This window comes from Lampetra planeri, chromosome 61 (assembly GCF_965212315.1).
Source record: "Lampetra planeri chromosome 61, kcLamPlan1.2.h2, whole genome shotgun sequence".
Classification (NCBI taxonomy): domain Eukaryota; kingdom Metazoa; phylum Chordata; class Hyperoartia; order Petromyzontiformes; family Petromyzontidae; genus Lampetra; species Lampetra planeri.
The window spans coordinates 3713823-3730331 of NC_136167.1; the positions used below are offsets into that span (position 1 = coordinate 3713823).

A 16509-nucleotide genomic window follows, 5' to 3' on the forward strand; every position below is an offset into this window, starting at 1 on the left:
CCAGTATTCTCTCTATCTCGCTCCGAGCTGTGGACACCACCACAACTACTGCACTGCTCGTCACGTGCAACCTACTCCAGGTCTACCAGCTACTCGACTAATCTTTCCACTCCCGGCACCCCACATCCAACATTCTACCTCTTGCCGCGTCTCCACTCCCTTTGCAGGATGATGTTTCTTATGCAGACAGTCCTCGACTTTGGAACACCTATACACTTACGAACACCTGCACTTACAAACCAGCTTCCATGATATGTTTACATTGACTTGAAACGCGAACTCGCACTTGCAAACTGAACCACGGAACTATTTTGTTCAGCGAAGCGATCCTCCACGGGATGTAATGAGTCAGCCTCGTGCTAGGAGTGAGTGTGTGTGCGCGCGTGTGTGAAAGTGGGAGCGTGGCGAATGGTAGTGTAGCAGTTAATGCGCTGCGCTACGAACCTGGCCACCCGAGTTCCATTCCCGCTCACGGCCAACACCAGTGACGATTATCTGAACCGGTCCTGGGCCTCCTCTAGGGCGACTCAGCCTCAAATGAGTACCTGGTGAAATGTGTACAAAGCGCCACTGGGGAGACAAAGGCGGCCGGGCGTGGTGTTGGCCACCACCCCATCGTGTGCCGTGCCTGTCTTCATAGGCGCTCACTTAACATCACTTGCCCCGACAGTCTGTTAAGGCTACACGGGGGATCTTTGTCTTTGATTGTGTGTGTGAAAGTGAGTACAGTATATGGGGAGGCACTGCTCACTAACAGCACTTGCCCCAACAGTCTGTTAAGGCTACACGGGGGATATTTGTCGTTAGAGTGTGTGCCTTTGTTTTTATCTGTGTCTGTCTTTGTGTGTCTTATTCTTTTGTGGGGACTCATTGCGGCCCTTCCAACACCAGCATCAAGACTCAAGGTAAGTGAAAATAAAACATTTCTTCTATTTGTTACTTAATTTCATGTTTTATTTACTATACAGTAATTATGTTACAATGTTAAATGCAAATATGTACAATATTTCCCTTTTTTGCTGAACCGTAACACATTTCAAAACACTGACCGTATGGGCATTTAAATACAGCAGTGTATTGTAGTGTTCGACTTACGAACCGTCCGACTTACGAACCCCCGGAAGGAATTATGTTCGCAAGTCGGGGACTGTCGGTACTTTTTAAATAACGCTTATTGACTTGCTGACCTTTCCCCTCCTTTGCACTTCTATCGCTGTTAGAGTTGTTTCTTGGTGTAACGTTCTAACCCCGTGCCCCTACTGAATATCTATGAACAAGAGATTCATAGCTCATCGGATTCCTCCTCCAGGATATGTAAATAAATACAAGTTTCTGCTGCTCTGCGATGTCTGCCCGTGACATCCATGAGTGGCGAGAAAACCCAGCACGCTTGAGGAGGTGGAGTGGGGGGATAACGCTCAGAACTCCACAGATGGATTTGCAATGGCTATACTCGTGAGCATGGCAGATAACAACGCAAGTTACGCACAATGCAAACCACGTAGCCCGTGACACACAAACAGCTGCAGCGACACGACCACAGGAACAGCAACAAAGACACAGCTCTCCGTGTAGCCTCAATAGGCTGCAGGGGCAAGTGCTGTTAGCGAGTAGCACCTATGAAGGCCAGCACTGTGGCACAGGAGGGGGTGGGTGGCCAGCACCACGCCTGGCCGCTTTTGTCTCCCCCACAGTGGCGACATTTATTACACACCACTAGGCACTCATTTGAGGCTGGCTCGACCGAGCCTCACGCACGCTCCCAGCAGGGTACGGTTCATACATTTAGTGTGGATTCAAGCATCGCAGTTGAAAAGCAATCTTCCCAAAGTGCTCCTTTTCTCTCCGCGCGCATCGCAATAAACCGCGGCACGGCTACCTCTCGTTTCTACGTGGGGGTTGTGTTCTTGAAAAAGCGCGTAAGTTAAAAATTATCCCCATAAGAAATTTAGATGTTTGGGGTTAGGGAGAGCATGCTATCGAACCTCATTCTTACATCTACACATTTCACCGGTTACAGCCCATATATGTACAATACTATAAAATATGTATTAATGATAGTGACAGCCTCTTTTTCAACGGTTTTACTTCACTTGACTCCTGTGTCGTGGTCAAATCTTGTAATCAAAATTTAGTCTACTTCCGGTTGTCCAATCAATTCAACATTTTTGCACACACACTCAGATCCGGTGACAATGCATGTCTGTATTAACATCGACATCAATTCATCAATGAATTGCCTCCTTTCAAGCAATTATAAATTTTGCATGGACGGCTTATTAATGTTATATATTTGTGTAAGTGAAAAACGCCGCGGTCCCTAAACTGTGGAATCGGCTCGCACAAGAAGCAGGCGCCGCGTGTCTCTTGTAATCAAGATGTCGTCCACTTCCCGTTGTCCAATCGAGTTATTTACTTTTTAGTGCACTTTAAAATAAAACCGTTGTTTTAAAAAAAACTTTCTTAAAGGAGTTTATTTATTTTACCAGGTAAGGCCCACAGCTATATAGATCTTTTTCAGAAGCAACCTGACCACAAATAACAGCTCAATGAAGTGGCTTTTCACATAGTAAAGTTATTTCAGCCAAGTTCTACAGGGTGTTCCAAAATGATTGACCCAATTTCAAAGCAGTATATTTCACGATGGCAACATGTTACAATTACACAAAAAGTTACAAACGGTTTAATGAGTTATCAAGTTTTACGAACAATTTTATAAATGCTCTGTGCCCTCCACTTGCTGAACGGACAACACGATAGTTGAATTCGTCTCAAACGCCTCTCTTCTCACGTTTTCCTCTGAGGTGCGTGGTCGCCCTGTGCTCTTCCCCTTACATCAACAGCCTGTTTTCTCAAATTGTCGGTACCAACGACGAATGCTCTTTGACATTGGCAGATCAATGCCAAAACGCCGTTGAAACGCACGCTGCACCGCAATTACGGATTCAGTCTTGCAGAACGCAAAACGCCTTGTGTTGCGGGGTCACCGTCTTGCGAATGACTGAGGATAGGGGCTGTTTGTGCGCTGGAAGAGGCATCTAGCGGTAATAATTTAAAACTCTATGCCCCACCCTTTCAAGTGGTAAGGGTTTCATCTATGGGCGGTTTGTGGTTGCAGAGATATAGCGATTCAAATCGGGTCCATATTTTTTTAACACCCTGTATAAATGCATGTTTCTAAATGCGGAGGGAGAACCCGAAGAAAATTTCACCCGACTATGGGAAGAACATGCAAACTCCAAATATACAGACGTCAGGGCCGGGATCGAACCCATGACCTCGCTTATAAAAGACGAGGCAGTTAACATCTTGCCACCATGGCACTCCACCTATAATCTTTTTCACAAGTGACCTAGTTACAAATACTAGGTCAACGAAGTGGCTTATCACGTAAAAATTTATTGCAGTCAAATCCTTTAAAACGCGTGTTGATTCTAAATGCGGAGGGAAAACCCGTTTATTTTAATACACACAATGGACAGGAATGACAAGATCAAAGGCTCGCATAATGCATATGCATAACTCATTAACCGCCCCCCCCCCCCCCCACTTTACCCAAGAGCGGAAAAGTGTGGTCACCACATCTACGCCTCTATATAAGGAACGAAACAGGTGGACTTCTCCACAAATCTGGCTGTCGCCTGACGAAGCTAGCTGTAATTACTGGCGAAACGTCGTACTCAGATTGTAAATGTTGTGGCTTGACTCTCCAACACACCGGTGTGCTGTACTAGTGAGGAATTGGCACGTTCTGTTTACGTGACAACCCTTACAAGTTGGCTGTGTCGGGTGGTGGTGGGTTTTAATGACACATTTATATATTTACGTGATCTAACTCCCAAAAAAACCCTCTATTATGGATGATATTGGTCGCGAAAGTCTACGTGTAAAACAAACCCGAAGGAATCAGAGGAAAATCGACGTGACCACGGGAGAAGATGCAAACTCCAAATATACAGGCTTCAGGGTCGGGATTGAATTGATTACTTCCTGTATTCTGGGCGAGGTAGTTAACATCTCAACACTTCTCTGACTCACCCACCCACTCACACACTAACTCACCCCACTCAACCTCCCACACTAACTTACCCACCCACCAGTCACCCAACCATTTATCCAACCACCCTCTCACCTTACCACCCACCCGTTCACCTACTCACTCTTTCACAACACTTGCCAATTCGTTACTAGTACAGCACACCGGTGTGCTGGAGAGTAAACCCACTACAGCATTTACATAGAATCGCTCCTCCATGGGGCAATCCCACGGACGAGCGATCCCATGGAGCGATCCCATGGAGCCGTGCAATGGTCAAGAGCCACACGGCAGTGATGACGTCCTCCTACGTGGCGTGGATCAGGGCCACGTATGTACTTACATACGTGTGTAAGTATGTACATATGCATTAGGCAGGGTGCACGTTTCGCGAGCGTAGAGAAGGGAGGGAGTTCATAACTGTGGCCGAGACCAAAATCTTCGTGTGGAGCGACAGGTCAGGTAGCTTCCACACAACGGCGTGAAGCAGCTGATCACAAGATAATGCCGCTCGGCTGATTCGGACTGAGACCTTTGCTGTGAAACCGGAGCTGGCATAAGCGCACTGTATGTACATGTATATATGTTGAACTTTTCACACCGTGCATAGCCAACCGTGCTCGGACAAGAACAAAGTAAGAAAATTGTCGCGGGCTCTCCGACACAGCCATTATGAACCCACACAGATAGAGAGAGGCAGGGTCCAGGGCTCGAACCCAGTTGTCAGGAGTGCTGCCCAAAGCCTTCTCAATTCCTCCTTTGGCCCAGGAGGAGTCCGTGAGGAGTCTACGAGGCCATTAGCAGTCCGTAAAGAGCCCGTTAGGAGTCTGTAAGGATTCCGTAAGGAGTTCGTGAGGAGTCCATGATTCTGTATGGTGTGTGTGTGTCAATGGGGAGCGGTAGCGTAGTGGTGAGCGCGCTACGCTTTGAACCAGGCGACCCAAGTTTGATTTCCGCTCACGGCCAACACCAGTGACGATCATTTCAACTGATCCTGGGCCTCCCCTAGGTCGACTCAGCCTCAAATGAGTACCTGGTGTGGTGTATAAACATCGCCACTAGGGAGACAAAGGCGGCCGGGTGTAGGGCTGGTGGTCACCCACCCCCCCATGTAGTGTTCCAGCCTTCATAGTTGCTACTCGCTAACAGCACTTGCTATATGGTGGTTCTTTGTCTTTGTGTCTGTTGGTGTGTGTGAGTGTTTGGTCTCAGTGTAAATCTATGGGTCACTGTAAGAATATATGGTTCTCTATATTGATCTATTAGTCTAAGTTTATGGCTCTCTATGGTAGCCTCTAGGCATCTATATAAATGAGTCTCTATGTTAGTATTTGGTTCTCTATGCAAGTCTGTGTGTAGTGAGTCTATGGGTCTCTGTGGCGAGTCCATGGGTCTCTGGGTCTCTACTTCTTGGCCATGATGTACGGCACCACCACCATGGCAACGACGCCAGAGAAGACAATGACGATGATGATGGCGCAGATCTTCTTGAAGAAGCGCTCGTGGCACGTGCGCTTGAGGAACGACTCGCTCACCACGGGGATGTCGAAAGCCACCGAGATTCCGCCAGCGCCGACAGAGTCACCACCCAGGAGGTGCTCCGGCTGCCCCGGCCAAAACCGTGGCGGCCCCGCGGGACCGGAGTCGGCCACCCTCCACTGCGGTGGTGGCGGAGCCAGCGCGAGCGGGTCCAGCTGGATCTCCATCTCGGCCGCGTGGGCCGCCCGACGCCTCCCGCCGGCGCCCGCAGCGGGCAGCGGGAGCGCCGGCAGCGGCGACGGTCCCGAGAAGGCGCCGTTCAAGCATCCTGCCGGCACTCCGGATCGTGAGCCAGGCGCCGTCTCCGAGCACGGCTCCTCCGGTTCCAGCGCAAGGTTTACGTAGAACAGCGGCGCCGGCGGAGAGGGGGACGGCGCCACCGGCGGGGATGGCGCCGGCGAGCTCACGTAGATGCCCGAGTCGGCGGCCGACACGTTGGAGACGTCCGAGAAGCTGCCGTCACCAGCGCCGGCACGGCCCGCGGCCGCGGCAATGGCGGCGGCCGCCTTGACGCCATCACGCGTCGGCGCCCAGGGGCCCGGGTCGGAGAAGGTGCGTGGTTTCCATGCGCGCCGGCGCGCAGTTGGGCCCTCACGGGGGTTCGGCGCCGGCTCGCCGAGGAGGAGGAGGCGGGACGTGCCTGTGACGGTGCCGGCCGATCGGTCGTCAGTGCCGGTGCCGGCCGAAGGAGGAGGTGGAGGAGGAGGCGGTGGCAGCAGAGACGGCTCTTGCATGAGGGCCACATCGGCACTGGCGTAGTGCGGGAGCATGGTGCTCGGCGAAGGATCGCGTGGCACCTGCGCGGAACCAGAGGCACGTGAGCGTCGTCACGTGGACGTCACCACGTAGACGTCGCCACATAGACGTCGCCACATAGACGTCGCATAGATGCTGGGTAACTCGTCGTCTGGCGCGCAACATTGACAGCGCACTACTAGTCACATCCAACCTACTCCAGTTGCCCGGCATCTATGCGATGTCTATGTGGCGACGTGCACCAATACCTCGGCCGTGGCTGATCATTGTTTTAACGCTGTGGGCACACGCAAAATTATTTTTTCCAAGACGAAGGTACTCTGCAAACCCACTGGCTATCAGCAAAGATTCGTTCATGAAGCCATCCATATATCTCAACACAGACACAACTTCAACCGAGAAAATGGGTACAAACTGAGCAATCATTGGAAGGACGTTATTAACCAGTTTAAGTCATACCTGGCTCTGACGTTTCCATCCTAGCTGCCGATGTTAGCAGACTCTCTGAGTTCCATTGCCAGGTTGGGGGTCTTTGTCTTTTACAGGCTGTATGTCTTAGTGTATGTATGTTGAACTTCGTTCATGCACCTTACATAGTCAAACGTGCTAATGGTAAGCGCAGTGTTGAGTCTCTGGGCAGTGTTGAATCTGGAGAACTCGGGGAAAATTCATGCGACCCAGGGAAATAGACATGCAAACTCCCAATATACAGCAGGGGTCAGGGTTGGAATCGAACCCACGAACTCCTGCATACCAGGCGAGTGAGATAACATATCGCCACCATGGCGCCCCATAGAGTGTAAATATATCACACACAATCTGCGTCACTGTAGAGCGGTCGGCCATCGTGTACCAGATGGCTTCCGACTTTTGCTAATTATAAAAATGACTCTGCAAATCATTCCACTGGCTCACTCACGCACCTATTTACTCACCCAGCCTAGCAGGTAGGCTATGTATGATGCGAGGAAGAAGTTCAACATACACATATACAACCCCATGGCCACCAGCACTTGCACCAAATATCAAGCAGCTAAAATTCCGTATCTGACCCCACAATGGGCAGATTCGATGTTGTATCTCTCCGTACACAACACTGCCCAATGCAAAATTTTATAATGCAGTGCAGATCTTAACCAGAACTCTAAACTACTTTTTTTTACCAGGTAAGGCCCACTGCGCTATGCAGCTATTTTTCAGAAGGAACCTGGCTATCACAACGGATAGTTCAATGGAGTGGCAAAGGATCACCACGTGGACATTTACAGCAGCCATATACTCTAAACGTGTGGCATTGATTCTAAATGTGGAGGCAAAAACCGGAGGACCCGAAGAAAAGTCCACGCGACCACGGGGAGAAGAGAGAGAGACACGGAAACTCGAAATATACAACAGGTGTCAGTCAGGGTCGGGATCGAACCCATGGCCTCCTGTGAACTGAAACTGTTTTTATTTAGCCAGGTAAGGCCCACTGAGCTATAAACCTTTTTTTCAGAAGCGACCTGGACACAAATGACAGCTCAACAAGCTGAGTGCGTGACGGGTTTCTCCATAACCCCCTATACCGTTCCCGTGTTGCTGCTGGAATGTGCACTGATGCACGACTTTATGGAGGGCAATTTTGGCGCACCAAATAAAGATTAATTGATAAAGACTCCCCCTGATATAGCCTTTAACAGACTGTTTGGGCAAGTGCTTTTAGCGAGCAGCGCCTATGAAAACTAAATTCAACTATTTTTATTGTACCAGGGTAAGGCCCCACTGAGCTATGTAGTTGTTTTTCAAAGGTAACCTGGCCACACGTCATGAAAGCTCAACTAAGTTGGCGGCTTATCATCACGTGGAATTTATATCAGCCAAATACTCGAAAAGCGTGACATTTATTCTAAATGTGGAGGGGAAAAACTGGAGGACGCTGAGAAAAATCCAAGGGAACACGGGGAGAGAGACACACAAACTCCAAATATACACGGGTGGTGAAAACATTAACCCAGAGAGATACGTTGAGATAGACTCAGAGACCCATAGCGATACGTAGGAATACAAAAAATACATAAGCCAGAGTGGTGCAATTGTAGCCAAGCAACCCACACTATGGACCACGTGGTGAACCCATCGACACTTACATATACGGAGACACGTAGAGACACACAGTTACATTCAAGGCACAAACCAAACTATGAACCGTAGTCGACCCATAGGGACTCATAGATACACACGAAGACAAATACAAAGATCCCCCGTAGAGCCTTTACAGACTGTTGGGGAAAGTGCTGTTAGCGAGCACCTATGAAGGCTGGCACGGTGCACGAGAGGGTGGGTCGACAACAACCATGCCCGACCGCCTTTGTCTCCCCAGTGGCGATGTTTAAACATTGCACAGGTACTTATTTGAGGCTGAGTCGACCTAGGGGAGGCCCAGGTCCAGTTTAGATGATTATCACTGGTTTTGGCCGTGAGCGGGAATCAAAGTCAGGTCGCCAAATGTGTAGCGCAGGGTGCTAACCGCTACACTACCGCTCCCTAGAGACCCATTGAGATACATCGAGGCTCATAGAGATACATAGAGACTCAGAGATACAGAGACCCATAGAGAAACACAGAGACGCATAGAGATACATAGAGACTCATAAAGATACATAGGGATACAGAGACCGAGATACATAGGGACTCACAGAGATATATTGATTTGAAGCTTTCGTGACTGCAGGAATCCATACTCTTTGGTTCTTTCGGTAAAGTCACGTAGGTATAAAATAAATCACGACGTTTCGGGCGCAACACAAGCGTCCATCATCAGGTGGGAAAGCATGATGATCTTTTTCAAAGATGTCTAGGAGGGGCACGGGGTCACATCTTTAAATAAATGCCCAATTCAGCGTGAGGACCCTCGTGATAGTCCCAGGACTCCCGGATGACTCCGTAAAACATCGCCATAACATCACTCGAACCATCACCAAAGGCAACCATCCCTCGTATAGATTTGCCAGGCTGTTGGGGCAAGTGCTGTATACCCGTCAACCCATACGGTTTACCCGGATTCCTGAACAAGGTAATTGAGTTTTCAGGTCCAAACGGCGTCCATCCGTTTCAATACGGGCAAATACTAATTTTTTGTAACGTAATTTTGTGTCTATTTGTTTGTGTTTCTCCCTTGTGATGGGACTTTGTAGGATGCACGTTGAGATTTCTATGGGCATGGGGTGACCAATAAGGTCTAAATAGGTCTGTAATAAGCTAGGCACTGATAATTATAATTATTATAAGGGGTTGGCAGGTATGGCGCTGTTAGCGAGTAGCACCTATGAAGGCCGAAACGTCACACGACATGGTGGGTGGTCAGCACCACGCCCGGCCGCCTTTGTATTCCCAGTGGCGATGTTTGCTACACACCGCACCAGGCACTCATTTGAGGCTCAGCCGACCTAGGCGAGGCCCAGGACCGGTTCAGATAATCGTCACCGGTGTTGGCGGCCGTGAGCTGGAATCGAACTTGAGTCGTGCTAACTGCTGCGCCACCGCTCCACTATTACTCACAATAGCGTCGCTAATAACCATCGCCGCACGACATCACACACTCACCACCACCACCGCTCCACTATTACAATAGCATCGCTAATAACCATCGCCACACGACATCACACACTCACCACCACCACCGCTCCACTATTACAATAGCATCGCTAATAACCATCGCCACACGACATCACACACTCACCACCACCACCGCTCCACTATTACAATAGCATCGCTAATAACCATCGCCACACGATATCACACACTCACCACCACCACCGCTCCACTATTACTCACAATGGCATCGCTAATAACCATCGCCACACGACATCACACACTCACCACCACCATCACCACCACCACCATCGCTCCCATCACCCCAGGAGCCCAGCGTGCTGCCGACTGAGACGCTCCGGAAAGTAAGACGCACCCGTACCCCGAAGCCAATAAAGTTATACAAATCTTACATATCAACAGAGGAATTTAGCATATGGCAAATGCAGATATGCATTTGTCATCAATATGCACGTGCCTCTGTTGATATGTAAACTCCTTTGTCAAGGCTCTCTCCTCCTCCCATCCAGCTTAAATACGCTGCCAAGCTTAGCGGTGTTCATTAGGACGCTGTCTTTCCGACAGCTCTGTTTCTTCACCTGAGGACGGCTGCTTGCGTTGTGGCCGAAACGTCGTGAGAATTGTATTGTATTATGGTTTCTTTTTATTATTTCCCTTCGACGTGACTTTACCGAAAGAACCAAGAAGATGAATCCCTGCAGTCACGAAAGCTTTAAATCGAAATTTATATAAATCTGGCCACGTACACCGGATTATAAGACGCACCCTATAAAAGTTACACAAATCTGGGCAAACTTTTTGGTTCTTTCGGCAAACTCACGTAGTTAGAAATACAATAAAACAAATCACGACGTTTCGATTGCAACACAAGCAATCATCATCAGGTGGGACAACCACAGCAAGAAAAGATTGCTGAAGAGAGAGAGAGAGCTGCCGTGGCAAGAGGTGATATCGTTAAGGGGGGATGATAAGACGCAATCGAACCCCGAGCTCTTGCTCCGAACGGCAAGACGCACTGGGGGTTGAAGAAGGCGCATCTCGTAACGCGGAGGAGCTAAAGAAGGCGGCGAGTCGCACCTCGACTGTTGGAGCGGCGGCTGTGGACGCAGCGGCGGCGGATTCACCTCCGTGGCGGTGAAAGTGCAGGGCAGAGGCGGGGACACACAGGACACACACACAGACACGCGAATACACACACACAGACACGTGTACACACGCGAATACACACAGATACCACACACACAGCGACCACCACACACACAGCGACTACCACACACACAGCGACTACCACACACACAGCGACTACCACACACACAGCGACTACCACACACAGCGACGACCACCACACACAGCGACCACCACACACACAGCGACCACCACACACAGCGACCACCACACAAAGGCGGCGTAGGCGACTTTAGAGCACGCGCAGCGGCGGCACTCAACACACGCAGATTGACGCCCCGCCCCAAGCCCCGCCTACCACTGACGTCATTCAAGTGAGTCCTAGCCCCGCCCCCACAATCACACCGAGCCGCCAGGCGGACGTATCGGCGGGCTCTCACAACGGCCGAGTATTTGTGTGTGTGGATGTTACGTTTTGAAGAGAAGACAAGTTTTGAAACATATTTGTCCCCCGGGCAAGTCCGGGTACGTCCTGCTAGTAGTCTACATAAAAACAATGGGGCCGTCCATAAATGACGTCACACGATTTTGGACGATTTAATGTGGCGCTGCACTCTGATGTTGTAGGAGAAAACACTTATTAAAAAGTCTAATTAAGTAGAACGTGTTGTCTATATTTATTTAAAGTTGCGCATTTTGATGTGACGTCACATTTCTCAACCCCCCCCCCCCCTTGTCACAACGTTTGGGGGCCACGGTGGCTCGGAGATGTGAACTACCTCGTCTGGTATACAGGAGGTCGTGACCCTGACGCCTGCTGGATATTTGGAGTTTGCGTGCTCTCCCCATGGTCGCGTGGATTTTCATCCGGGTTTCTGGCTTTTTCTTCCACATTTGGAATCAATGTCACGCGTTTAGGCCGATTCTGCCGCTCCGTCTCCGCTGCAGGCGGTACCGGGGGGGGCGGGGGCGTCTTCTTGGGGCGCCACGGTGGCTAGGAGATGCTATCGCCCTCGCTGGGTACGCGGGAGGTTGTGGGTTTAATCGCGACCTTGATGCCTGTTTGTATATTTGGAGTCTGCTGCGTGTTCTCTCTGCATCTCTCTTCCCGTGGTGGTCGCGTGGATTTTTTTCGACGCGTCCTCCGGTTTTTTATTCCACATTTTAAATCAACGTCACGCGTTTAGAGTATTTCGCTGTACTCTTTGATTCTATCGGTAAAGTCACGTAGGTATAAATTTAATTAAATCACGACGTTTCGGGCGCAACACAAGCAGCGTCCGTCATCAGGTGGACGCTTGTGTTGCGCTCGCAACGTCGTGATTTATTTTATTTTCTACTTACGTTACTTTACTGAAAGAACCAACGAGTATGGATCCCTGCAGTCACGAAAACTTCCCACGTGATAAGCCACTTCGGTCCCTCGTAAAACTATTTTTTATTTTACCAGGTAAGGCCCAGAGCTACGTAGCTCTTATTGAGAAGCGACCTTGCCACAAATGATACCTCAGCGACGTGGTTTATCGCGTGTGAATTTATTGCAGCAGGCAAATACTCTAAACGCGTGACGTTGATTCTGTGGAGGAAAAAACCGGAGGACACCGGAGGAAAATCCACACGATCATGGGCAGAAAGCGAGAGAGACGCAAACTACAAATATACAGCGACAGGCGTCAGGGTCAGGATCGAACCCACGACCTCCTGTGTACCAGGCGAGGCAGTTAACATCTCGCCACCGTGGCGCCACATTTAATATTCCGCGAGATTACCCAGGACAGCCGTCACTGAGTCCCAGGACTCACTTCCAAGAGGGTCCTGCCCAGTTACGCAGTCGGGGGGTGATGCTGCTGCTTGCTGCTGTGTGTGATCCCTGTCGAGTGATCTGCAGGTTCATGTTTCAGCACATGGGGGATGTGCTTTTGGCTCGGTACCAGTTCCCCTCTGGGTGGGGGTTTAACTACGGGAGAAGGAAACCGGAGAGCCCGGAGGGAATCCACGCAGAACAGGGGGAGAAAACACAGCCTGCACTCACTCTGCGTGTAGAACAGGGGGAGAGAACACACAACCTGCACTCACTCTGTAGAGCAGGGGGAGAGAACACACAACCTGCACTCACTCTGTGTGTAGAACAGGGGGAGAGAACACACAACCTGCACTCACTCTGTAGAACAGGGGGAGAGAACACACAACCTGCACTCACTCTGTGTGTGCAGAACAGGGGGAGAGAACACACAACCTGCACTAACTCTGTGTGTAGAACAGGGGGAGAGAACACAACCTGCACTCACTCTGTGTGTAGAACAGGGGGAGAGAACACACAACCTGCACTCACTCTGTGTGTAGAACAGGGGGAGAGAACACACAACCTGCACTCACTCTGTAGAACAGGGGGAGAGAACACACAACCTGCACTCACTCTGTGTGTGCAGAACAGGGGGAGAGAACACACAACATGCACTCACTCTGTGTGTAGAACAGGGGGAGAGAACACACAACATGCACTCACTCTGTGTGTAGAACAGGGGGAGAGAACACACAACCTGCACTCACTCTGTGTGCAGAACAGGGGGAGAGAACACACAACATGCACTCAGTGTGTAGAACAGGGGGAGAGAACACACAACATGCACTCACTCTGTGTGTAGAACAGGGGGAGAGAACACACAACCTGCACTCACTCTGTGTGTGTAGAGCAGGGGGGGAGAACACACAACCTGCACTCACTCTGTGGAACAGGGGGAGAGAACACACAACCTGCACTCACTCTGTGTGTGCAGAACAGGGGGAGAGAACACACAACATGCACTCACTCTGTGTGTGTAGAATAGGGGGGGAGAACACACAACCTGCACTCACTCTGTGTGTAGAACAGGGGGAGAGAACACACAACCTGCACTCACTCTGTGTGTGTAGAACAGGGGGAGAGAACACACAACCTGCACTCACTCTGTGTGTAGAACAGGGGGAGAGAACACACAACCTGCACTCACTCTGTGTGTGTAGAGCAGGGGGGGAGAACACACAACCTGCACTCACTCTGTGTGTAGAACAGGGGGAGAGAACACACAACCTGCACTCACTCTGTGTGTAGAACAGGGGGAGAGAACACACAACTTGCACTCACTCTGTGTGTAGAACAGGGGGAGAGAACACACAACCTGCACTCACTCTGTGTGTAGAACAGGGGGAGAGAACACACAACCTGCACTCACTCTGTGTGTGTAGAACAGGGGGAGAGAACACACAACTTGCACTCACTCTGTGTGTAGAACAGGGGGAGAGAACACACAACCTGCACTCACTCTGTGTGTGTAGAACAGGGGGAGAGAACACACAACCTGCACTCACTCTGTGTGTAGAACAGGGGGAGAGAACACACAACCTGCACTCACTCTGTGTGTAGAACAGGGGGAGAGAACACACAACCTGCACTCACTGTGTGTAGAACAGGGAGAGAGAACACACAACCTGCACTCACTGTGTGTAGAACAGGGAGAGAGAACACACAACCTGCACTCACTCTGTGTGTGTAGAACAGGGGGACAGAACACACAACCTGCACTCACTCTGTGTGTGTAGAACAGGGGGAGAGAACACACAACCTGCACTCACTCTGTGTGTAGAACAGGGGGAGAGAACACACAACCTGCACTCACTCTGTGTGTGTAGAACAGGGGGAGAGAACACACAACTTGCACTCACTCTGTGTGTGTAGAACAGGGGGAGAGAACACACAACCTGCACTCACTCTGTGTGTAGAACAGGGGGAGAGAACACACAACCTGCACTCACTGTGTGTAGAACAGCGGGAGAGAACACACAACCTGCACTCACTCTGTGTGTGTAGAACAGGGGGAGAGAACACACAACCTGCACTCACTCTGTGTGTAGAACAGGGAGAGAGAACACACAACCTGCACTCACTGTGTGTAGAACAGGGAGAGAGAACACACAACCTGCACTCACTCTGTGTGTGTAGAACAGGGGGACAGAACACACAACCTGCACTCACTCTGTGTGTGTAGAACAGGGGGAGAGAACACACAACCTGCACTCACTCTGTGTGTGTAGAACAGGGGGAGAGAACACACAACCTGCACTCACTCTGTGTGTGTAGAACAGGGGGAGAGAACACACAACCTGCACTCACTCTGTGTGTAGAACAGGGAGAGAGAACACACAACCTGCACTCACTGTGTGTAGAACAGGGAGAGAGAACACACAACCTGCACTCACTGTGTGTAGAACAGGGGGAGAGAACACACAACCTGCACTCACTCTGTGTGTAGAACAGGGGGAGAGAACACACAACCTGCACTCTCTCTGTGTGTAGAACAGGGAGAGAGAACACACAACCTGCACTCTCTCGGTGTACAAGAGGGGGAGAGAGCACACAACCTCCACTCACTCACTGTAGAACAGGGGGAGAGAACAAACAACATCCACTCACTCTCTCTCGAACAGGGGGAGAAATCATGTATGTTGAACTTCTTTCACACCGTACATAGCCAACTATGCTCATCAGATGTGCGGGGAAGGACAACTAAACACAAATAGTAATTCTAAAGAAATTAGTTTTCAATCTAGATGTAAAAGTGCATAGCTACAGTGGCTTCTTAATATTGGAAGGAAGAGGGTTCCAGACGGCCGCAGAAGCGCATCTAAAAGCGCGTGATGCGGTAACCGTCTTTGTTCCACGGTTCGCCAAAAGCCGCTACAAGGATGATCGGAGTTTGCGTGATGGCGTATTCTTATTGACAAGATCAGCAAAGTATCGTGATTCATTTGTGGCAATCACTTTGTGTGTAATGAGTGCGACCTTAGAATGCCGTGGTTCTTATCCTGGGATGCACGCTGCACCCTCTGTGGGTGCGAGATCCAGATTTTTTTTTATATCAGGTAAATCATCGAAACATAAATTCAGCACGGGCACTTAAATACAACTTTGTTTCACCAAATATATGTACTGTTTAACAGTGTACATTTTCGAACGATTGAGAACCAAAGGGATGCAACGCTGCAGTAAAGGTTAAGGAAGCACTGGTATAACGAATTCGTTCGGTAACCAGAAGCCAATGCAGCTCGGCGAGCACAGGACGGACATGGTCGGATCTTGCAGTACCCGTCACGACACATGCCAGAGCATTTTGTACACGTTGCAGATTCATATTCTTGGTTCTTTCGGTAAAGTCACGTAGAAGGGAAGTAATAAAATAATAAAAATAAAACATAATAAAATAATTCTCACGACGTTTCGGCCACAACACAAGCAGCCGTCCTCAGGTGAAGACCAGGTCTGTCGAGGCGACAGCGTCTAAAAGAAAACACCACCACGCTTGGAGCGTCTATTTAAGCTGGTTTGGAAGGGGGGGGGGTAATGCGCATTGACAAAATAATCTGCATATCAAGAGGAATTAAATACAAGAACCAAGAAGATGAATCCCTGCAGTCACGCTGCAGAT

General features: G+C 49.9%; 1 protein-coding gene across 2 annotated transcripts; it reads right to left on the reverse strand.

Annotated features, from left to right (window-relative positions):
* Positions 1-932: 932 nt before the first annotated feature.
* Positions 933-11394, reverse strand: LOC144736524 (uncharacterized). Of its 2 annotated transcripts, none has more exons than XM_078619073.1 (2): positions 11000-11394; positions 933-6372 (listed from the first exon to the last, which is right to left on the reverse strand). In XM_078619073.1, the coding sequence occupies exon 2, from the start codon at positions 6343-6345 to the stop codon at positions 5440-5442; it is 906 nt and encodes a 301-aa protein (XP_078475199.1). In that variant the 5' UTR covers positions 6346-6372; positions 11000-11394; the 3' UTR covers positions 933-5439. The 2 variants fall into 2 exon arrangements, with proteins under 2 accessions (XP_078475199.1, XP_078475200.1); XM_078619074.1 differs by lacking the exon at positions 11000-11394 and adding an exon at positions 6791-10197.
* Positions 11395-16509: the final 5115 nt, after the last annotated feature.